This window comes from Lemur catta, chromosome 3 (genome assembly GCF_020740605.2).
Source record: "Lemur catta isolate mLemCat1 chromosome 3, mLemCat1.pri, whole genome shotgun sequence".
Lineage (NCBI taxonomy): Eukaryota > Metazoa > Chordata > Mammalia > Primates > Lemuridae > Lemur > Lemur catta.
In genome coordinates this window covers 9,523,397-9,549,017 of record NC_059130.1, presented here as the reverse complement: position 1 = coordinate 9,549,017, position 25,621 = coordinate 9,523,397, and the positions used below count along the sequence as shown (strand labels likewise).

The following is a 25,621-nucleotide window of genomic DNA, read 5'->3' as shown; positions in this document are numbered from 1 at the left end:
ATGTGAAAAGAAATTTCCTGAAACTTTAGTTTGAAAGATGGTGGGTGGTTATTACATTAGACTTGGATGTATTTAAGGCAAATTCTTTATTAGAGAAAATCGGAAAGAACCACATTATTGACCTCTGCGTGTAGCAGATAATATACAGAGCTGTGATGGGCACTAACACTTCATCATCATAAACCAGAAACAATATCAAGTACCATTTGTGCTTTATCAACTTTTGTTTACCACGGAAAAGTATATTCAGTATCAAGTTTGTTTTTTTGCCGTATTGAAAGAAAATGCAGGAAACTAGAAATTGCTATATATTCAGCAAGCAGCTGTTCCTTTTATTTTTGTTTAGAAAGGCAAGTATTTCATAAATAAGAACAATAATTACTACTCTGAAATTGAGGTTTAATACAGTTTCTTTTCATTTACCACATCTGACTAAAACTAACAGGATGTTCTCTATCTGTGAATAACAATGGGGGTAACTTATATTATAAATGGCCTGAGTAACAAGAACAACTACTATGTAGGTGTCATGTATATCTAGACTGCAGGGAAACATTACCATTTACTTATTCTTCTGTACACGTATGGAAAATTTACCATTAAATTGATCATCCTTATATTGTACGTAATTATGTCTTAAGAAGTTTGTATGTTTGAGAGTGAAAGTATCCTTATCAAAAATAATCCTTGATTCTTTTTTCTAAAGGAACTTGTGGAGTACTACAAGCATCATTCTCTTAAAGAAGGGTTCAGAACCTTAGATACAACTCTACAATTTCCATACAAGGAACCAGAACATTCAGCTGGACAGAGGGGTAACAGAGCAGGCAATAGCTGTGAGTATTAAAGTTGAGAATCAGATTTGCTGTCACTTAAGGATTGGAGGCATAATAACATTAAACATCTTCAGTCCAGATTTTGAAAGATAACCAATGATTATGCTAATGTATTGAGCAAGGACTTTTTTCGGAGCTAAGCAGAATCAGATGGGCCAACAGGTTTATGAACATGTCTTATTAAAGATCTTTGTGCCAAATTAAAAATTATGTTTGTATTCAAAAACCCATCAGAAATATAAAGGGTATTTTAATATGTAAAGTTGGTACTTTTCATTGACTTTTATATTAACCAAATTTTTTTTTAACTTACACATAATGTTCACTGTCATAATGGTGTTTGAATAACAGTATTTAAGAAGGGCTGGTACACAGCTCTCTTAGTTAGCCTAGTATCTCAGATCTGCTTATGAGTCTATTTCATTGACTACATTTAGAATTTTGAAGTGACTAACATGTTTTCTTGGATGCCAGTATTTCTAAAACTATACATTTGCCACTTTCTTTTAGAATGAGCACTGTGCCAAAACTAATTACAAAAGATTAGCATAGGAACAAAAGCATATTATACTTTGAGTGTGAGTCCAAGTCAAAAACTTTTTTTCTCGTCATTTAACGTTACATAATCTTCCTGGAGATAGATGTAGCATATGAAGAGAACATTGTGGATGGAAAATGTGAAGACTGTGATTTCACTCCCCTATTTTGATATCATTTTTTAAAAAAAACTGTTTTGGGGGAGAAATGAATACAATTTTATTACTCTTAGAATCTTTAGCCTAAGCAAAACTGTAATATCTAGAGGTATTTGAAGAAAGAATTTGCATCTGTTTCATATAACTTTATTTTTTTCCCCTAAAAGCAGAAACTGAAAGGGAAACAGGTGATGCTAAGGGTCCCAACAACATCAGTAAAACTTCATACACTTCTATATAAGTAAATAAAAATGTGATTTTTCCCATCAGTGGATAGGCTTTTTTTGCTTTGAGTGACTTAAGAGCTCTTCTCCTCACAGTGATCAGTGATAGATGCCTCAGTGTGCACGGTGAAAGTAGTAAGAGCACATTTATGTTAAAACTTTAAACACCTATTAATTTTCTTTAGCCCAATATTACCTAATTATCTTAGATTCTCATATAGGAATAATGTTTGCTCATTCAAAAATGGAAGATTTCCCTAAAAACCAATTCTCCTACAAATTTCTTAAAAGTCTATCAGTTATGACTTTTCCCCCAACATGAAACATACAATTTTTCATCTCTCTTTTCCGTTGCCTTCCCAGCAGCAAGAGATAATAAGAGTCTTAAGGGAGATCAGTTATGCAAAATATCCTATTTAAGTTGTTCACTTAGTTCTAGAGAAACTAGAGGGACAAGTGGACAAACAGGGAGGATAGATGTCCCATGTTAGGTAGAAAGGTCGTTAACCCTCATATTTCGCTGTGTGGTTTATTTCCAGGCACTTGCTCAGCACATGTGGGGGCTCAGAGAATGTTGTCCAGCAGTGAATGCAGTTGCCTAACATAAAATTTGTCTCTAGTGTTTAATGAAGTACTTAATACTCAAACTTGTTTAGCAACTAGGAAGGGAATTAAAGGCCTTTTTTGTTTGTTTGTTTTAAGCATAGCAAATAGAATGACTTTGAATATCTGTGCTGGCTCAGGGAAATTTTTCAATCAATGGAGCCATGAGTTCAAACTTCCCTATCCAATCTTTTTAAGAGACTCTGGCAACTTAAGTCAAGCCACTAAAACCCTTTTGTATTTAAGAAGGAAAAGCAAATCGTTCATTTAAAATTTAATCTTTGTTATAGTTTGACTTTGTCAGTTTATTCATTCATACAGCAGATATTTATTAAACACACACAAGGCACTGTTCTGGTTCTAGGATATAGCAATTAAGAAGACAAAGCCCTTGCCTTTAAGATGAAATTTACGTTTCAATAGGGAGACTCAAGCATGTCTGGGTTAGAGGAGTTTGATATTTTTTGTGCAGAGTAATCAGGCAAGATCTCACATAAAGTGACCAGAAAGAAGTGAGGGAGTGAGTTAGGTGGATCAGCAATGATTGCACAATGGGTGACATTTAAAGATTATTCATTCATTAACACAAAAAGGGATTATAATCTTAGATCAAATTTATGATAATATCCCAATGTTTCATTTACTTTATACTAACTTTGTATAAAATGACAGGAACGCTAAGATGGTTCTGAGGATTAAATGAGGTGCTCTAGATGAAGCACTTAGCATAGTGCTCGTGCATGGTAAACACCCCATCAAAGTTACTACTGAAGCCCTCACTTCTCCTGCCTCTACTCTTGCTGCTGCTGCTGCTGCTAACACAGCAAACACTTTCCGATATTTTTAAAGCTTGAATAAACTTACAAATTACAACTCTTATGGCAATTTATATCTTTGCTTTTATGATTTTTAAATATAACTTGCTTATTTTATACCAAGTCTTGACTAAGGGTTAACCCTTAATGAAAACACTGCTTCTATTTTTATGCATGTCGTACTTCCCAGAAAATGATGAGGAGGAAATGCTACTTGTTCTGTACAGAAAGATAGTGCGGGATGTCTTTATAGTCCTTACGTCTGGTTCATAGCTTTAGGTATGCTGCTAAATATCATCTAAAAATAATTTTTACCTGGCAGTATCACCCTGGGATACTGGATTAGACAGAGCACTGGCATCTCCATTACTTTTAAAAGGCCTTGGAGGATGCAGAGCAGGCTGGATAAAGCTCAGTACCATCTTGTGTTCTGGGTAGGGGTTGAGAATGGAACTTTAATCTGAAACCTACTGTTCATTGTTATTTTTAAACAATATAGTCATCTTTGAAAAGACAGTCCCCGGGCATTGTGGAGGCTGCTTGCTTCTGGGCTAGTCTAGGTTAGAATGTTCTTGGGATGATTACCAACTATTTTTCAAGTCTGTACAATATGATAAGGTTATGACAGGACTACTTCGTACAGATGCAAAATAACATGTAAAAAGATATTGATTAGAATTAAGCAAGATTCCAAAGTATTAAGCAAGGGGCGGAACCTTTCTAGGTTAGAAGCCTAGTAATGTTGTCTAGGTTGTCTCTCAGGCTGTCTCCCAGGATGATGGGGTTTTCTCTTTGTCTTTAGACTGACTTAAGAGTGTTTGCAAGAGAAGAGAACATAGGGAGAACTCAGGCCTAGCTGGGAGCTCTTGAGCTTTCCCTAGAAACTGCAGTGGCTCCATGGATCTGTGTAAGAATTCCAGTATTTTGCAAAATGGTCATAGCAAACCTGCTTTCAATTGCTTTAGGTATACCTGTAGGGCTTGTATATTTGAAGGGCATTAAATTGACTTTTGCCTTTCTTGCTCTACAATGAACACTTAATTATTTTCAGGTCTGCCCCTGAGCAGCTGTCTGACCTTAAGTGAGTCACTTAGCCTGTCTAGGCCTCATCTTTCTCATCTGATGAATGAGAAATGAGATTAGAGATTCTTTTATGTTCTTTTATAAATAGCATCTTAGGTTTCCTTCGTTGTATGCATGAGGAAAGGAGGTTAGGTAGGATGTTAATAGATCATTACACTAGGAAAAGTTGCACAGTTAGCTATTTTGTGACTCATAAGGCAGACCTTAAACATTTTCCCAAGTTTTTATTTATGGGGAATTAATTAGGCCACAGAGTGGAGTTGGGTAATTTTTAAAAACTTTTTGGCTGTCATGATATTTATATATCAAGTATTTTCCACAAGAACTTACTAATTACAAAAGGAAAAATAGTAATAACTAAACCAAGTGATCAAAGTTAACATCGCTAGTAACAGGGCGGATAGATACCACGTACCTCCTGCTGTAATGCTCTAAGAAGGACACACCAGCACTTTGGTGGTAGTCCAATCTCCAAAATGCATAATTTGAATCTAATCATGAGGAAACATCGGACAAACCCAAATTGAAAGACATTATGCAAAATAATTGGTTTATACTTTTTAAAAACGTCAAGGTTATTATTTTGAACTAACTATACTAAGTAGCTATAGTAAGTCAAATTTCTGGATTAATATTAAAAAACTCCATTTTGTTAAAAAAATAAATTGGGTGCTTTTTGTGGTAGTGGACATAAAGTCACTTGAGTATTCGAGCAAAGCCTGATGACTACCTCTCAGGAATGTTAGAGAAGGTCCTTATTTGAAATAGCCTTTATCAGGGTTAATGTGGATGGCAAGTTTGAGGTGCCCAGATACGAAAAGAATTCGCCTGACATTCCTACCTATTCAGACATTAAGCTATGTTGCATAGAAGACTAAAGGGGTGTGTGTGTGTGTGTGTGTGTGTGTGTGTGTGTGTATGATAAAGTATTTGGTGCAAGTAGAAGCTCAACAGATGTTGAATGCATAAAGCAATGAATGAAAGTATAAATGAATGAAAGGAAACCCAGGTTGAATCTGTACTCAACTTCTTAATACTATTAGGAGAGAAGAGAGTTGCAGAGTTGAAACCTGTTACCTTATGCAGGTTTGGAATTCAGCAAAGGTAGGAGCTTATCAGTTGTGTATACCAGTAAAAAAAAAAAAAAGAGATCTCAGCATTGATCTTGACAACTAGGAGCCTGGTTGAAGTTTTAGGATGAAAAAAGGGAATTTCTTTCAATTTAGGTAAATTTCTGTTTGTTCTCCTAGCAATAGAGACTAGAAAAACCAAATCCTTGGATCAGGGCTTCCATATGAGGGCACTATAGTTAATAAGGCAATGTATTAACTGCATTAAGACCAGTTTTTAATTTAGAATATAAATATATTTGAGACAGTATTAAAGTATTGATGGACAATAAAAGAGAAGAAAAACTCTAAGAATGCAAGTACTGCTTTTTGAACTTTGAAACATTGAAAAGATGGCTTTGAATGGAGTTATCTGAATCTGTGAAATTTATATCTGTAAGCCATATTCTGAAGGAATCCTGGATCTTGGTTGCTAATTTTTAAAGCCATCGGGCTCAGGATAAAAATGCCTTATAGTGGCCAGTAAAGCTCTTGAAGTAAGTAAATAAAAAAAGAAAGCCCAGCATGACCCACTAATGAAGATGTGCAACTGTAGGTGATCAGTTTCCTAAGAACTATAAATTCTGTGGACATCATAGGCATACTGAGGGAAAGAAAATAAAATGCTAGCAATATATTATGACTAACTTAGCCCACAGAATCATGTGCATACATGAGCAAAATGGGACCCCAGGAAATGGAAGTGGGAAACCAAAGTACCAAGGAGAAGGAGAAGGACTTTATAAATACATGAACAATTGTCACGTGAGGCTAATGTAACATTTCACACTGGGTAACGGTACTGGAAGTGGCAGCAGGAACAGCAATAGTAATAGGAGGAGCAAAAACATACAGCACTTCCCATGCACAAGACATTATTCTAAGTACTTTACACATACTAACTCTTAAGGCTCATAACATAAGCATTAAACACTATGAGACAGTGTTGCATCATGAAATGAACTGGGGAAACTCTAGGTAAACTGTCAACTTTCCTAGAAGAGAATAGATCATATAAGCAGCATTTCTTACATATGTCTCTTTGACAAAGGAAATCATTTCACGGTACTTCCTACAAGGCTGGAGGCTCACGGAATGCTCCATTGGAGACATTATCTACTATATGTAAAAGGAGTTTGAAAAATTCAGTGTCCTGTCAATCATCTAATTATTGGATATCAGACAGAATTCTTAGGTTCTTTTATTCCATACCAAGTATTTAATGCAGTGTTTCAGACAAATGGTTATGAAGTTACTGCTTGGAAACCTGCATTGGCTAGACGTGCTTTCTCTCAGGAAGACAATGCATTTCACTGTGGAGAAGCTATAATCCAGTGATGACACCTCATTGTATTAATATTAAGAAATTAATAATATAAGGACTGTCCTTATAACTCCCACTCATTGATGACCTGACTGCTCTAATAATGCAAAGTCCTCTTATAACTCTAAGTTATATGCACTGCAAAAAGAAAAATTAGAATAAAGATGGGAAAATTTAGATTAATTTAATAAATTAATACAGTAAGTTTGCAGTGAGTTGAACGGTGGCCCTCTGAAAAGATGTGTCTACCCAGGACCTTTGAATGTGACTTTATTTGGAAATATAGGTCTTGGCAGATGTAATGAAGTTAAGCATCTTAAAAGCAGATCATCCTGTATTAGGGAGGGCCCCGAATCCAATGACAAGTGTCTTTATAAGAGAAGAGAAAGGGAGGTGATGGACAGAGGAGAAGGTGACGTGAAGACCAGGCAGAGAGTGGAGTGATGCACCTATAAACCGAGGCACACCAAAGACTGCCAGCAGAAGTGGGACAGAGGCATGGGATTCTCCCTCAGAGCTTCCAGAAGGAATTAACCCTGCCAACACTTTGATTTTGGATTTCTGGTCTCCAGCACTGTGAGAGAGTAAATTTCTGTTGTTTTAAGCCACCTAGTTTGTGATAATTTTTATAGCAGTTCTAAGGAACTAATACAATGGGATTAAAACAAATATTTAAGTTACCAGAATACAATTAGATCATTTCAAACCCAAATGGCAAATGGCCAAGGAAAAGATGACGAAAGGCTGAGTATAAGATGAGATCAGAAAATAAGGACAGATAAATACAGGCATGCTGAATTAGAAGGGCAAGAGGGGAGAAACTAAGTGGATGTTTGAGGACTCTGTATGAAGGACATAATAAATACCATCCCCTGTTAATACCATAAGGTAACTAATAAATAGTAGTAAGGAAATATTAGGATGTTTCAGGAATTACCAGGAATAAGAAAGCTACATTATGTTATATTGAGTTAAACAAATATGACACAAATTCTCCAAGTCCCTGCTTCTGACTAAAAATGAAACCTAAGCACCTTGTCAGATGGCTAATAGAATAATGGGGACACATGGGCAGAAGGAAAGAGACCACACCCAAGGAGAGGCAGCCCAGGCTCTGCTCTGGCTTCTGCTTCTTCCTGCAAGGTTATTTGTATGGTCCCAATGACTCATGGTAGCCTTTTATCAAGAATTGACAATAGCCTTCTTGACAAAAGGCTACCATATCTTTCACCACACCAAAAGTAACATGGCGATCTATATTTTGTTTTAAAACCTATCAATCTTTCTATGTTTCCTTCAGTACCAGCTTAGCACTCTAGTACCTGCTATGTCTCATGTGCACCTTAGTTTCTGACTTCACTTATTCAATCCATTCTGAGCACCTGTTTCATGCAAGGCACTGGGCAAAAGTGCAATTGAGAATGACAAACAAGTAATCCTGGTCCTTAGGGCTCCAGACAACAATATACCAGAAGAAATTAAACCTATATACAAACAACTGTAATTCTCAAATTACTATATTCTATGTCAACTATGAAATGTATGATTCATAAAATTCTACCTTCAACTCAGACCACTCTCCTTGGTGCTAACTGCTCACTGAACCCCCGAGTATCCACAGGTGCCGAAACACTGTACAAAACTGAATGCATTACCTTCCCTTCTAAACCTGTTCTCTCTCTTCTGTTTCCTGGTCAGCCAGTGGTTTCACCATTTGCCAGTTGTCCAGGGCACAAACTTGGATACCATACTTGTGCTACTTCTATCTCAACTTCTTTATTCAATCAACTCAACCTCTGGAATATATTCACATCTGCCCAGTGTCCTCCATTGTCACTGTTCAACTCTTGTCCACACCACTCTCATCCCTCTCAGGGACATCTGCCATAGTCTCCTAATTATTCTCCTTTCTGTCCCTGCCTCCCTCCAAGCCACTCCTCATAGAGTAGCCAGTGAGATTTTAAAACAATGTAAATCAGTTCATGTTATTTTCTGCCTATAATGTTTCAATCATTCCAACTGCAAACATCAAAAGCCACTCACTATGCTCCAAACAGGTTGACCGTTTTTAAATTCCCTAAATATATCAGGTTCTTTGTTGCTTAAGAGCCTTCACGCAAGCAACCTCTTCACTGTGCAGTTCCCCTACTGTCCACCAATCTGCACCCTGCCAGCTTTCACAGACCACTTAAGTTTAGCCTGAATGTCACTTCTTCAAAAAGTCCTTCTGTGACCCCACATGGGCCCTCCTGTCATACCCTTGCACTTGTGCTTTGGTTTCATAGGGCTTATCAAAATTTGTGATTATTGATGATGGTATTTGTTTTTATCTGTTCCTGTCCACCAGATTGTCTCTTATTCATTATTATAACTCCGGCATCTAGCACAGGCTTGGCACCTGGTAAGGGTTGAAGAAATATTTGTTGAATAAAGGAGTGAGTGAATAAATAAGCAAACACAACAAGGTCATGGGTAAGGCTTCGAAGATGATTTATGCAGTACCCCGCAGTGCTGTGTGTGCCCTGAAATCAGTGGACCAAGCCCCCTTTCACCTGGAGCAGATGAAAGGAGGACGCTGCTACTTCCTCCCAATTCTTTAGACATGGCCAGAAAATGGGTATCCACATTTTAAAACTTTTTATTCCGCAATATTTCAGAATTAAAGTAGCAAGAGTAGCACAAAGAATTCCCATACACTTTTCATTCAGACTCCCCAAATGTTAACATTTTATGACTGCTTTATTAATCTGTGTTTTTTTCTGAGCCATTTGAGAATAAATTGCAGACACAATCCGTTTTACTGATAAATACTTCAGTATGTGTTTCCTAAAAACAAAGGTATTCTCTTCTCTTATATAACCACAGTACAATTATCAAAAGCAGAAAGTTGCATTGATACAGTACTGTTACTCAATCCAGGAAATATATTCAAAATTTGCCAATTGTCCCACTCACATCTTTATAGCAACATATATATACATATTTTATAACATATATAAAAAATTTGTTACTATATATACATATACATACATGTGTGTGCATGTATGTATGTTTTTTACTCACCCTATTCCACGATTCAATCCAAGATCACATGTTACATGTAGTTGTCATACTCTTTGGTCTCCTTGAATCTGAAACAGTTCCTCAGTCTTGTCTGACTTGTCGGTTCAGATTTTTCCCTATTCAAAACTCATTCTTTCCCAGTTAATTTCCCCTCTTCTCCTTATCCTCCTCAAAGGGCACAGTTATGAATATTTGAATGAATCTAAGTACTTCTTTCCTCATTTCTTCGTCAGTTATTACATCCTCATCAATAAACCCCTCCTTAGGTCCCCACATTCATTCGACTGATCATAACCAAAAGCCTACTTCAAAGCAGGCACTATTCAAACATAGCAGTGAGTGGACCATATAAAAGCCCCTGCCCTCATGGAGTTTACACGCTAGTGGGTAAAGTAGATAATCCACTACAAATAATTAAATCAGATAATATGTTAGAAGTTGCTGAGTACTCTGGGAGAATAACACACTGAGATAATGGTACTCAGAAGTGCTGGGGATAGCTTATGATTTTAACTAGGCTAGTTGGATGATGAAGAACAAAACTGGAGTCTCATTTTCCTTCTTTTTGGTAGCATAGCAGCAAGCTGTTTCAACAGTTCTGAATTAGTTCAACAGTAGAACAAGCTGACACCAGCCACTGGCTTCAGAAGCTACCTTGTCTAACAAGGCCACTTGTGTGACCAGCACGCTTCTATTATTAGAAGCTTGCATAAATATCCTATCATTATGTAGAGCAGGCTGCTGAAACTTTGACCCCGGTGTATGCAGACCACTTTTGCCCAACATAAGCAGTAGGACAATGGGAGTTTGAGGGATTGCATGCACTCTACCTACTTCTCTGCTTATATGTTGTCTCTCCAATAAGCCCTGTTTCTGTCAGCATCACATGACACTAGTGGCATATGTCCCTGACTCTTTTATAGGACATCAGAGTAGGCCCCATTGTAAGGGTTACATTTGAGTAAAAACCCAAGGTGGTGAGAGAGGGAGCAGCCAGTGCTAAGGAAGGGGTATACCTGACATGTGCAACGTGACCAGAGCAGAAGGAGTGAGAGGAAGAGTAGCAGGAGATGAAGTCCAAGAGGTAAAGGAGGCCAGATCACATAAGACCCTAAAGGACTTTAGTTTTTACTCTGGATGAAATGGGAAGCATTGGAAGGATTAGGCAAAGGAGAGGTATGGTCTTACTTTAAGTTTTAAGAGGATTATTCTGGCTTCTGTATAGAAAAAAGACCATGGGAAGAGGGGACAAAGCAGGCACAGGAAGACCAGTAAGGAGGTTTGTACAGTGATCCAGGTGAGAGATGACAATGATTGGGACCAACATGTAGCTATTTTGGTGATATATTTTTGAAGGTGATCCAATGGGAGGTTGTGACACATCATATGTGATGTATAATAGTAAAAGAATACTCAAGGATGACTCTGAGGGTTTTGGCCTGAGCAACTGGCAGATTGGAGTGTTTGTTTTTAGGGCTCCAATGGAAACTAAGGTCTAATCATAGCGTTTGCAATTCAGAATGAATCATTTCCATATCTTTATATAACTTCTGTCTACATCCATCTCTTCACTAATTTATAACCTCCTTTGATGTCAGAGCCTTGCCCATTTATTATATCTCCTATGATATCTTAGCACAGTCCTTGGCACACTAGTAATTTAATAAATGTCTGCCAATTATTTTTAAAGAATGGAAATTTAGAATCAAGTTCACCTCCTGAAAAACCATATGCCTATAAATAATCAGAAATGCCTAGGTAATAGCAAATGATCTAATTTTCCATAACCATAGGAAAGACCTTATACTTATTTTATTTTCTTGTTAATGGCTTTATATGTTTGTACTGTGTAGCATTGAATACTATTATAAGTAGATGTTTATTTTTTTGAATACTCCTAGACGTAAGTTTTCTTTGTTATGTCTTTGAATTTCAGGTCAACAGAAATTTGTTCACTTACCACATGTCAGCATTCAATTAAGTGAAATCTGAATTATTCCTAGTTTTTTTTCAGTGATAATGTATAAAATATACAATAAAAACTAAACAAGGGGTTTTTAGTTTATTTGGTGGAGATAGGGGAACAGATATTTGATATCCAAATAGAAGATGTGCCTGAGTTTGTGGGAGTCCAAATAGAAGATGTGCCTGAGTTCTAAAATAAAATCAGGGTAAGGATCACAAATTTAAATTAAACATTCATTAAATTCTCAGCATGTTTTCTGCTGTTAGGCCATCTGTGGACAATCTTGGCAAAAAGAACCTCCTGGACTGCTCATCAAAGCATCCCACATAGGAGCATGTTCTTTAGGAAAATCTCTAGGGCCCCTGCTGGGTGCGGACCCAAGTGATCACTGTGTTGACGGTACCATTGGTCCAATGGCCTGATATTCTCACTAACAACCTTTTGTTACACAAATGAGTGTGAACACTCGTGCTTGTTACAATTAAAAGCTGAGTGTTAGGTAATGTCTATCTCAGACAATAATTAGCAAATGCTTAGGGTAATGTTCTTTGATACATACAATGGATAATTAAGTATTAGTTAAAAAATACTTCAGGATTTGATAACCAGTACCTTAAGGAAGAGTGTTGATTGAGTTTGGTCTCCACTGTGTACAAATTTCAAATGTTACTGAAAATCGAGTAAATTTTCATTGGCTCATAAAAATTAATAGCCTGATCAAGGCAGAACATAATACTCAAAAGCAATGCTTAGTTAGCCTTGACAACAAAAGTACAGGCATCAGCTAGCAAGTCACTAGTCCTTTTTTTATCATACTGTAAACACTGTGTTCTTTTTTTCTTTAATTGACATTCTTCTGTATTCTGTGGTTTTATCTTCTCAGTCAAGTCTCAGAACTGGATAACATCCACTAATGATTTGCCAGTCAGTTATTATGGCTATGCTGATAACTTCTATTCCCAATTTATTTGTTTAACAGAGAACTTTTGTTTCCATTAGATAATGTTAGTACTTTGGGTTTTGTTTGTTTAACTTAGAAAAGTTGATAACTAATATTTGACTGTACTCTTAATAGTTGCTAATTGGAAACATTAAGTCACTAAATTAGGAGCCACTCATTTGCTAATAATGCCTCCATGCAGGTTAGCCCAGTTGAGAGCTAGGTATCACACAGAGACAGAATAACCAGAGACCTGTTTCAGTGTGGTGGTCTCTCTGAACAAGATTCGCCCTTGTCTGTGCTAATATGAGTTGAAAGTGTTTGGAGAAGGAGGAAAGTTAGGCCCTTAAAGGAAGCATGTAGTTTGCAAACGGTTACTTCAATGATAATGGTCTCTGTAATTGATTTGTCTAAGTGGATACCAATATGAATAAAAGAGTTCTCGCTCAAGAAGCTTTCAAAACAGCATGATGCCCTAGCAGGCAGGCTGTCTATAATATCAGGCAGTGAATAAAGGGTCCAGGAGATGAGGATCACCTCAACATTCCCATTTGAATGTCACTGTTAATGGGCTCTTTCCAATTTTATTCTAGAACCTGCATCTACCAATAACTCTCACATTAGGGGTTTCTTGGTGTGGTTGAAGGAGTTTGATGAAAAAACCATGCATCTGTATATGTGTGTGGAAATAGGTGGATATATTCTCAGTATGGATGTAAATATATTTTACAGGTTAAATCATTCTGTAAAATATTTTTGTCAAATACCTTATTCGGATATTACTTACATCTAGATTTAAATCCATACTTTCCTAGGGAAACATATTACCTTTTACTGTTGTCTCAGTAAGTGGCAGGAATTCAAATGCTGTTTTTCTAAGTCAAAGGAATTAAGGACCCAAAGGCAATGAAAATTGATATATAGGGAGAGTGGCAACAATAAGTCATGCTACAATGTGTAGGAAAGTAGAAAGCATCCCTACCAATCTTTAAAATGTTTGGCTGAGAGCTATAGCTGGGTGGCAGGAGAAACTGATTAACCTTCTACTCCTTAGGATATTCCTCAGACATACAATCTGGCTAATACTATGAGGCATACAGTACTTAATAGTTGTTCATCTCAGAAAAAATTAGTTATTGTAGGAATATCACTGATAGATTATGACTCTCAGGAAGCCTGGGAAATAGAACCTGAATGTAGTTCAGTTTCTTTCCTTTGTGTTTTGCCGGCCTTTGTTGGAAGTCTGACTGAGCAGGTTAAGTGAGCAGAAGATGAGCTAAATGAATAGGAAGAGGAGACATGAACATCTTGCAAAATTAAATACCCTGTCGAGATACTTGTCCATTTAGCAGCTTTAGTCGCTTAGCACTGGGCCTCATCCTGTGGAGGATGCAGAAGCAACATAAGAACTGGCCTCCTCACCCCCAAAATCAACGTCTAATTGGATATACAGCATGAGAGCACAGGCAGTAATTAAACAACAGAGGTGGAAAGTGCCATGATGCAAGTGCTGAACAGATGGCTAGGAAAGGACAGAGAAGGGCCAAGTGTTGTTTGGATGGTCACAGAAGGCTCCTGGGCGGGGTCTGAGCTGGGCTTTTGGGACAGGGAGGTTAAGGTTAGCAGAGGCCACCCGAAGGAGCAACATTCCAGAATGAGCTGATTTTGAGTTAGAAATGTAGCTGAGGGCCTCAGAGGGTAGTAGGAAGCTGGTCTAGGTGAAGAGAACTAATATGGGAGGATTATGACAGGTGTGGTTAAAAAGGCAGGAGTGGCCAGATTACGAATTTTCATGGAATTCTGGTCAAGAGTTTGAATTTCATAATTTAGCAAATGGCATGATGGAATCTACACAGCGTGAGTAGCTGGGAAGCAGTATTTAAAACAGAATGGAGAGAAAGTTGAAAGCAAGAAGACCATTTGGGAGGCAGTTGTCTGAGGTTACAAATGGCGGAAATACCTGGATTGGGATGGTGCAACTAAGAAGTGGTGGAGGATTAACTTCATCTTGCAGAGGAAGAAGGCTGAGAGAGTGAACAGGAAGGGCCAGTGTACTGACTTTGCACGGGTGGTTTGCAGAGAGGATAGTGGAGTTCTTGAAAGGAAGAGAAGTAGGAGTTTGAACTAGATTATAGGGAAGATGAGTTTGGTTTTCGACAGGTTAAATCAGACATAATGCCTGTACTTCAAAGCAGTGTCATGAACACATTTGAAGTCATAGACTGGACTTCAGTGAGGAGCTAAGGCATATCCAAGAATCTGTCCCATTCATCAGGGAAAGAATTAGTTTAGACTGAATTCAGTAGAGGGGCCACAGCCAACCATGAGGAATTAGTTGGAATTATAATATCTTAGGTAAAATTTAATAAGATTCAAAATCTAGCTACTTGATATGAATGCAAATGATTATAAAGCTTTTAGGGATAGATGAAAAACAAGAGTAGCACCCTGATATTATGTCATTGAAGCAGAGATTTAAGTCCTTTGGTGAAGCATAACTCTTAGTACTTTTGAAATGTTAGATATTTTAAGATTACAGACAGGTTATCTAATCCAATTTATCTACCTATTGTTGAGATTACTTAGATTGCATTTAATTGTGTTTTCATTGCTTTCTCATTTCTTCCTTCTAGAGTGAACTTATCTCTTTTTATATTCAGACACTTAGCTTAAATTACCTTCATTAGAAATTTTGGAAAAATAGAATCTTTTATTTCTTTATGAATAAAATAGTCTCAAAGAGAGAATCAAGGATGGACACTTAGAAAACAGTTCAAGGAGAAAATTCTAATACCTACCAGAAGTAATGAGTAAAATGAGAGCTTCCAATTAAGTTCTCAGAGACATGGGATAAGGAATCCTGACGCCAGATTTTCTGCCAAAGACAGAGCTAGGTGTGCACCATTTACTTTGTTAAATTAGAGGGGGCATCCTCTCCTCTCTCTAACAGTGGTATATAATAGGCTCAAGAAAATGAAACTGTACCAGTCCTATTGCATGGCAGTAATGACTTGGGCTGATTGTAAAATTAGTTGTAATGGCATGTGTCACTATCTTTTAAAATAAAAATGTACTGTGAATGTGCAATGAAATAGAAAAGAAACTTGATTATCAACAGGTATATACTTCAAGGTAAGTGAAAAGTAAACATGGAGGCCATTCATGACAAAAAGAAAATGTGTCATCAATGTATCAGTGTGTATATTATGAGGGCACCAGGGTCCATGATTCCAAGAATAACTGAACTCCCTCCAAATTCCTTTGGCCAGTCTGCTTGAGTGGTGTCTGGAAATCTCCTTAATAAGGCACTGCCATTCTTAGGTACCCCTAGAAACCCTTCCTGATGAGAGTATTAACTTAGGAAGAACTCTGTGGCTCTCAAGTCAAGCCATTCTTCTGTGCACCTACCACTCTCCTTCAGGTACCTCTGTGGCACCTATACAACTCAACCTGCTGATAACCATGGGGTCATTGAAGTGTAAAAGGAAAGCATGGTTAAATACTTTCTCCCAGTATTTATTCTCCCCTTCTTTCATTTAATAGATTATTCAGTTGGGCTATGTTTGCCCAGAAAAAAGACTACGTTTCCCAGCCTCCCTTGTAGTTCAGTATAGCTACATGGCCAAGTTCTGGCCAGTGGAATATAAGCAAAAGTATGGTAATGATTTGGGCTGAAAAGAGGCAGAATATATTAAAAGGTTATATGAACTCATTCTCTGTTGGCTTAGCCCACTTTCATCATTGGTTGTAGAAAACTTTTTGTAACAGTTTAGATTAGGTCTAGGTGCAAGTGACAGAACCCCTAAAGCCATTGGCTTAAATAAGGATAGACAGTTATTTCGCTTTCCCATAAAATCCAGGAAGTAGTCAGCCCAGGGCTGGATGGAAGGGCAGGTCATCTCTATTCCATGAAATCTTTAGTGACCCAGGTTCCTTTAAGCTCATGCTCTGTCATCCTGAACGTGAGACTTTCTTCCTCAGACACTAAGATGGTAGCTCTCGCATTCCAGACAGCAGGATAGAATAAAGAGCCATAAAGAAGAGCAAATTCGTATGCCCACTGTCTTGTTAGGAAAGATCTCAGAAGCTGCCTTGCTATACTTTTGCTTATATTCCACTGGCCAGAACTTGGTCATGTAGCTATACTGAACTACAAGGGAGGCTGGGAAATGTAGTCTTTTTTCTGGGCAGACATAGCCCAATTGAATAATCTATTATATGAAAGAAGTGGGGAATAAATACTGGGAGAAAGTATATAACCATGCCTTCATTTTACATTGCAATGGCCCCCTGTTATCAGCAGGTTGAGTTGTATAGGTGCCCACAGAGGTACCTGAAGGAGAGTGGTAGGTGCACAGTAGTGCAGCAGTAGCTAAGAGCATGCACCTTAGAGTCACACTACCTGGGTTGGATTCCAGGTTTTTCTCAGATGTAAAGCGGAAACAATTAGTACCTTTCTCTTAGAGTTATTGTGATTATTAATTGAAATACTGAATATAACACATTAAGCATGGTATCTAACACTTCAGAACCATTTGATAAATGTTATTAGTTCTTATTATTAAGAGTAAAATGAAAAGGTTTTGAACATCCACATATATATATATATAACTTTCCTGTGTATCCGTACAACATGGAGGATATATTTATTTTATTTTCCAGATATGATAAGATACAGAGTATTTTTTGTTTCTAATTGAATTTCCCCCCTTTGAAAATAAGCTAGCCATGTGCATGGTTGATGGGGGGTGGTTCCTAACAAATCATATGAGTAATTTTTAAAAATTTTCTATGGATTCTGCATGCAGGCTCTTTACTTCTTCATACTAGTTTTGATGTGAAGCACATTTTTACATTAAGAATTTACAGGATCCCCCTTTCTACTGACGTAACAAAGTGGGAATTGGGCATGACATCACGAAGAGGCCATCCTTGGATGGATGGGATTCAAAGATGGCAACATGGAGTGGGTATGCTGTGTTTGCCTAGAAAAGGATAGAAAGCTCTGAATTGCAAAACTCATGTCAATCGAAATGTATAAGTTTGGCTTGTTCATTTAGAAATGGTGATAGAAGGACTATACTTTCAGGGATCATTTCTATAGTTTGTTGCTAGAAATGGTGACAGAAAAGAAGTGGGTGAAAAAACCTTGGTATTCCAACGTTGATGTGACAATTTTCTTATGATTACAGACAACAAAATAGTTGTATTAAGATTTTTTTCTTTGCCAATACCTAAATGCTCTTTTGCTTTTCTTTTTCTTTCCTTCTCTAAGCCCCTTCTTTGTTCTGTGGCTTTTCTTTTGTAACTCCTCCAGACTACAGCTTTGTTCCCCCTTCTTCCACTCCTTTCTGGTCAGGTACTGCTTTACTGCTTTTATATGTCTCTTCAACTTGCTTCTGTTTGCAAATAAAATATTTTGACTTCTATGTATGGCTTCTCATATAGACACATCTCCTCACAGATGGTCCCTCGAGTTCCATTACCACCATGCACTTTTCTCTGTCATAAAGTCATTGTTTGTCATGACATTTCACTTCCCTGGTTTCTGCGTGTGTTTTCATGCCTTGTATTTTAGTGAGACATTTTATGATGTGTCTGTTGGGGAGAGGTTGGAGAGGGATGGGGATTTAGAATTATAAAGGGGGCTGAAGTGCTCCCTTTAAAAAGTAAAATCATTTTTTTTTCCTTGAGGACCAGGAATTTTAGTTGAGAAAAGCCAGTTTTTGTGTATTTCCAGTAAGAAAATAAATAGGATCAAAAGCCCAGCTTTGTCTCCAAATATAAGAGTAAAATTTGGTCCACATTTGCTTGAAAGGATGACCGGTGCCCATCAGTTCTCCCCTCTTCAGTTTGTGCAGAGGCATTTTGGTCTTGATTTCTGCCATTAGCCAGAGAGTATAATCGCTGTTTATGTGACATTTTAGGGAGGACATTATGGCTAGGTAAAGTACGTTTTAAAAAATTAACCTGCAAGTCCCAATGAAATCATAGAATTTAGAACTAAAAAGACCTTGGAAGTCATCTAGTACAAACGATTCATTTTATAGATGAGACACATGTGGCCTTGAGGTGTTAAGAGACCTGTGCAAAGTCACACAGTTAAGGGGATGATTGGGCTTTTCCATCACAGGGGGGTTTTTATGTGCACTGACTTTAAGAGTAGTGTGCCCCAGCAATGAGACAGTTTTCAGTAAGAAAACTATTAAAGTGGTTTGTGTCCTGAACAGTAAAATAAAATGACCTATTTTCACTCCCTTTCCAGTTCTGAAATCTACAGCATTGCCATTCGTTTATCTTATGATCGACACCTGGAGACTAAAAAAATTTCTGTCCTTACAAAGCCATGAATAATAGGCCAGAGATCCCTGTCACCAAGTGGGCAGGCTCTTCCAGGGTAACATGGGTCATAACTTCGGCTGCCTGGGCGCCGGGAACTATTAAAAATACAGATGGGTGGCGTTTCCCATTTGTCTCTTTTTCTTACACTTAAAGTTTCTTTACCATTTAAGATTTATAAAGTCCCACCAATCTCAGATGAGTGATTCTCGGAATCACTGAACATATCATTGAAAACACTTTATAACCCCAAAGAGCAACAGGTAGAGAAGTTCATATAAAATGTGTTATGAAACACTAGAGACTGACAAACATGTGCAGCTTGAATACAGTTTTCCTTTCAGAACAGGGTGGGCAGAGACAGGGAGAAAGTGAGTTCCTCTCTTACCATCCAAAAAAGAAAAAAACGAACCAAGGAGGTGAACACCTTGACATCTTGTTTCGGATTAGATATTTCAGTAAAGGTTTTCGGAAAGGCATTATTTGTTTGAAAGGAAGAAGATATGTGGATGGTGTTTGTGTGTTCTTTCTGGACCTGATTCATGCTTCTTCACATAAGTGGAATTATATATAAAACAATAACTGAGTTTTTCCCCAGATAATTTTAACATAAAAAGCCTAGTTAGTGGAACGTACCACTTAACCAGAAATGATGAGATGGATTTGACAGGAGACTTTCATCAGAGTTGTTTTGAGTATTAGTCAAAAAAGTTACTAGATAAAAACATAAAGCTTTACCTTTAAGGTGCTAGTTAGAAATAGATCAGTGTGCCATCAAATAAATTTATGCCAAAGTTATTTTAGAGTCCATCTCCTGAGATAGTGACTTAGATATTAAACAGTTATTTATTTTTTTTTAACAAAGTCTAGTCCCTATTTTGAAGTTCTTACGAAGAATGTGAAAAAAGAACAGTGGTTCTTTAAATGTTATGACATGAATCTGCCTACATCTGATTGAATTGAAACAGCAATTCTGCTGCTTTCAAGCTCCTCTGCCATTGTCGCTGGTCCGTAATGAAATCATGACTGTGCGTTTGATAGCATCAGTAACATTCATCTGATTAGGTTCTTCTGGTTGTTAACCAACGTCAAACCAACCCTGACTCCCCATCATCTTCTTATAGTATTGAGTCCAAAAGTGCTGGGCATCGCCATCGCTCGATACGACTTTTGTGCAAGAGATATGCGAGAATTGTCCTTGTTGAAAGGAGACGTGGTGAAGATCTACACAAAGATGAGTGCGAACGGCTGGTGGAGAGGAGAAGTGAACGGCAGGGTGAGTTGTCCTCTCCCAGTGGTGGCGCAGGGGATTGGGCAGGGGTTGCCACCCATTGTGGTGCCGGGGAGAAGCCCATGGACCACGTTGCAGCCTTCAGCTCACAGCCCCCTGGCCTCTGGAGACTGCACCTTGCCCACACCAGCCACCCTCTAGAAATGTGTTGAATGAATGTGGTAGTGACATAAATAAAGTTCACCAAGCAAGTTGGTGGCTTTCTCTTTGGAAAAGAATTGAGGAGCATTTCAGTTCTTTTTATACCGAAGCCTTAGAGCATAAACTTTATGTGTATTGCAAAATATCCTTAAGAGCTGCTGATCTAAATTGGTGAGAATGGGGCATAGTGCCTCTGTCTTTTCATCCCATTATACAGCAGAAATAGGAATCATTATGCAGTGGAGCCCCCAGTATTACATTTAATTTGCATATTTATTTGTGTGCTAGTGGATTAGAACACCGCTTAAGCTTATTTTATTCCTCTTTCTCTATCATTCACTCTATTAGGCTTCTAAGAGCAGTTAAACCAATCTTCTTTACCTACAACGGGCATAAAACCCTAGCTTAATTGGGGTGTTATGAAAACAAAATACTCTGTAGAATTCTTTGAAGTGCCAGGTAAAAAGTCATGTGACAATGTTGGTTGCTTTTCTTTTTTAGGTGGGCTGGTTTCCATCCACATATGTGGAAGAGGATGAATAAATTCCAATCCAGCGTTGCACCCTGCACCAAAAATGTCAGAGAAGGGATAAGCAGAAGCCTGCACAGCATTGTGAATTAACTGAAGTGTTTAAAAAGCTGCATTTCTGGCTGTTCAACATCCTCCCTCCTTAACTCCTCCTAAGTCTTAATGCTGGGATTTCTAAAGATGCTGGTACTGACAGATTAATGACTTGCCTAGAGCTGTGCAAGAAACAGCCTGCCAGTCTGTCATTGTCAGGGACCAGGGCAAAGCCAAACGCTGCTCTTCCCCAAAGAGCTCTGCACACACATTGGTTCGTGTTTCTCCTTACTTCATCTGGTCAGACACCACAAATGCCAGCCATTAGTAAGTGTTTAATGCATATTTACTTTATTCTCGCATGCTATTCACCAGAATTTTTGATGACACAAAGAAACAGAAGTTTAATTTTGCTTTTCCCAGTCTGAAGAAATATTAAGAGTTCTATCATTTGGGCAGCTTACTGGAAAAATCCAGCGTTGCTTGTCTTAAATTGTCCAACAAGGTGACTCATACCCAGCAGACACTTTTACCCCCAGATCAGATTTTACTCATGATAAAATATAAAAGGCAAATAAATGTTCAGGTTTGCATCATAAGTGATATATCCCTGAAGGGTTTTAATTATTCATTTGATGCCTTGATTATATTTGCAAACTTCCTTATGAAAAGTGAAAAAAAGCACATAAAAGGGAGTGTCTTCATATTAAATCTTCCTAACCTTCATGATTTCATAGGTTATTTTGGCAGTGTAGCCTTTATGAAATAATCTTGGCTGGGTATATTTTGGGGAGTTACCAATTACCTGAGCAAGGTGGCGTTGTTTACAGAAACAGATCAAGGGCTATAATTCATATAAGTCATTTTATAGTGGCAGTGTCTATTAACACATGCCTTTCCCTGCTTTCTCATGCCCAAAAAAAGACCTGGGATGTGTTAATATTTTCTGATTCCCACATTTTCTTGGAGCACAAACAACTTTGTTGCGGAATTTGTAAGGAAAGCCCAACAGGGTCCTTTATGCATTTCTGGGACAGAAGGAGGGTTATCGGGCTTTTGTGGGCTTCCAGCTTCTCTCAGTCTACCCTTCTGCAGCCCTTTCTGAGAGTGTATTAACCGGAGGGAAAACCAGTGTCACCGTGCATTTGTTTTAACAAGCCTTTACTTTTTTATGTGAAGAGTCTCATTATGTTCTTCCTGGGACGCATAGAGTCCCCAGTCAAGGCAGTCAAGTTAAGTCACTAACTTGACCCTCTCCTCATGAAATATTTCCTCCATGCCAGAAGTCATGTTCTGACAAGATTCAGAGAAAGTGTTTTGCATTTGGGGAAAACAAAAATTATAAGCATTAACTTAGTAGAGCGGAACTAGAAGCATTCAGTTCTGAAATTTTAGATCGTCTCTGAGATGGGGTGGGTGTGCCTGCCCCCTCTCCAGGCCACTTGGGTGCCAAACTTGATGTTCAGTGGACCGTATCCCCTTGCTAGAGCCCTTCATGGGCTAGGACTTTTCATCTAGGATAGATTCAAGACCTTTACCTCAGAATTATGTAAACTGTGATTGTGGTTTAGAAAAATTATTTGCTAAAATCAGTTAAGTTTTTGTATATGTGTAAATGATTATGAAAATGTATTTTATAAAATGTTCTGTACAGTGCAGTTACACCCCTAAGGTGTACTGTTGGAGTGGATTCCTTCCCATAAAGTCTTATCTGCGGCTCTGCGGCTCGGGAATGTTTTGTCTGTTACCGTCAGCCAAGTGTTGTTATGGAGAGAGCAGCTTCACACAAATGGACACACTCCTGTGTGCACAGTATTGTAGCATGTATTGTTTATTTTAGTCAATAGACTCCCCTTACAAATGGTGTTTGATCTTCCTGTTGCATTTCATGGGCCTGGGGGTTTCCTAGCAGAGGATAGCAGAGCCCCTGTTTGTGACATTACCAATGACATCTTTGTCTGCGTTTAGTACTTTGTATTGGAAACTTTAAATGCTGCGGAGTTGTGTAGAGTTCTAATACCAAAGACAGAAGTAACTGTTTTCCATACACTTTGTCTTGCCTGTATGCAGCCCTGTGTAATATGGTGGTAAATTAGAGTGGTATTTCACTTTGTAATATTTTGTAAATATGTCAATACAATAAATAGTTACTACTCGTCATAAATTGATTTCTCAAAAATTGAGTTGTCTTTTTATTGAATGATTCCATAACTCGCATATGCCAGCCTCATGATTAACATGGGGACACAAGCCCTAACTTTGGCCAGGTTTACTTCAGGAGGCTGCCTCAGCTATGAACAGTGAACTCTAAAATAAACTCAGTGGTTGCAAATAGCATCTAATGATATGTGTACAGTGTGCCACACCCTGTTCTAAGTGCTTTATGGGACCAACAACACCCCAGCAGGTAGAACCCTGTATTGTCTCCATTTTCAGATGAGGAATCTGAGATACATCAAGAAATTGCCACTTTCCCGAGGCCACACAGCTGGTAAGTGTCTCAGGTGGGCTCCGACGTGGGCAGTCGGGCTCCAGAGCCCGAATAACCACTACCCCATCCTGCCACACTTCACAGGGCAAGAGAGAGACTCGGTATGTGTTTAGGCTTACATAGCCAAGAGGAAATTATTAGACATTGAATAGTGGTTTAAACAATTGAAGATTAATACACAATTCAGAAATATTCCACTACTCCTGCCCCCTGAAAGAAAACTCCACACAGATACTGCCTAGAGAGATTGGTGTCCAGCTAAGCTGTGCTTTTTCTATTTTGATTCAGCTTTTGCACTAGAAAATAGTGACCACTAAGCCAGAGAGAGTTGGAGTCAAGTTTCCCTTGGCGGAGCAAGCCTGCAGGTAATTCACAGGGTGGAGGCTGCCTTAAGGCGGGGCAGGGGGAGGCATATTCCTTCTAAGGACCAAGAAAGGCCAGTTCCACAGTAGGAGCTTCTGCTTGACTTCATCAACACAACTGTGCTCAGAAACAGAAAATTCCCCCTATTGTCATTATGATACCGTGTGTTACACAGCCCTCCATTTATTTGAGAAGCCAGATTCCATTGGTGTCTTTATCGCTTCTCTTTGACATATTAATATTTACGTGACTTTTAGACCTTGTATCACATCATCACAATGCTCACTGCTGTCAACTGTGGTGAGGATTGCCCCCCTTGATTTGTTATTTAACATGAGAATTTAGCCTTTGTAACATTAAAGTATTTTGTCTTCCGTCAAGTGATTGAAGTAAAATGTGTTGGTAGTTAGTCTTGAGGCATCGTACTTTGTTCCACTTAATTTGACAGCTGCATAGAACAGTGAAAAAGGCCTGGCCCTAGAAGTCAGACTATCTGGGCTCATAGCTCCTCAGGGCCTCTGCCAGTCAATATGATAACAGCACCTACTTCATAGACCGGTGTGAGACTCAACTGAGATCATACACGTTGAGTGGAATATATATAAAGTGGAACTTTGCCTGGCTTATTCAGAGCCATTTTTGTCCTCATGATTGCTGTCATCGTTAGCTGGATTTACTGACAAATTTGGGTAGTTGCTGTCTTAATCTTTGAATTCCTTTAGCATAATTAAGGCTTATTTATTGGATTAAGGAGACAAACTCTTCAGATTCTAAACTAGACAACGTCTCTGGGAAGGAAATTAAAAACTATTTGGTGTCACAGAAAGAGGGAGAGTTTTCACATCAGTCAGGCCTGGGTTCAAATCCCAGCTCTGCCGTTGACTTTTCTGAGCATCAATTTCCTCTTCTATAATAAAGACATGATTAAAAGTGCTTGAGAGAGCTGTTATGAAAAATAAACAACACATTAAAAAGCCCCCAGATAAAGAGCCTGGCACATAGTAGGTACTCAAGGAATATTGGTCTCCCTACCTTTATGAACTATAAAATACTCGGGGACCAAATTCTGTACTATTGCAAGCTCATGCTTTGCTTCTTACACATGGTTTAATTTTCAGCATTGAAATGATAGAGTGAAGGGTATATGTTCAGGAAGATTAATATGCATACCAACAAACAATCTCAGAAGCTGAATTTAATAGCTCCACATTATTTTGACTAGGGAAATAGAATTTTCACACAGCTCATAATCAGTTAGACTGAGTCTATTAGTCACTTCATTTTTCACGGAAACTAGTTTTCTGGGACTGTTGGACTCTGACTAGAAATGTGCACCCACGTCTGGTCTGGCCCACCTTGGAAGGCCCCTAATTGTAAGTCATAAACAAGTCCCAGAAAGGAGGTCAAAATGGAATCCTCGTTTCTATACATTAAACCACAGTGGAAGAAACAATGATAAAACAAAAATCTCCTTTTGAAGTACTCTAGACACTGGTTCTGTTAGAAAGTTCTAGAACTTTTAGGCACACAGCCAGACAGGGGGAGGCCTTAGTGCAGAAATAGAGTGAACACATAAGTCACTTCACGCCCTGTCCTTCAGTGGACTTTGGGATCCAGGCTGAGTCCTGAGTAAGGAGAAGGTGAACTCCAGAATGGCCAGTGCCCAAGGTCATGCAGATGGAAAATGACGGCAAAGTCGACTCAGCCCCAGCTGTCCTGGCTCCAAGTCAAATAAAGGCTCTTTACGTTTGTCTATGATACATCAGCAAACAGGAC

General features: G+C 38.3%; 1 protein-coding gene and 1 pseudogene across 1 annotated transcript in view; both read left to right on the top strand.

The window, feature by feature from the left end:
- VAV3 (vav guanine nucleotide exchange factor 3) overlaps window positions 1-23,170 on the top strand; it is a 357,886-nt gene extending 334,716 nt beyond the window's left edge. The window contains exons 25-27 of the mRNA XM_045546671.1: window positions 707-836; window positions 20,122-20,273; window positions 20,931-23,170. Coding sequence (XP_045402627.1) covers window positions 707-836; window positions 20,122-20,273; window positions 20,931-20,972 — 324 coding nt within the window. The 3' untranslated portion in view covers window positions 20,973-23,170. The remainder of the gene's footprint in view (window positions 1-706; window positions 837-20,121; window positions 20,274-20,930) is intronic.
- Window positions 17,732-17,812, top strand: LOC123636090 (annotated as a pseudogene).
- Window positions 23,171-25,621: the final 2,451 nt, after the last annotated feature.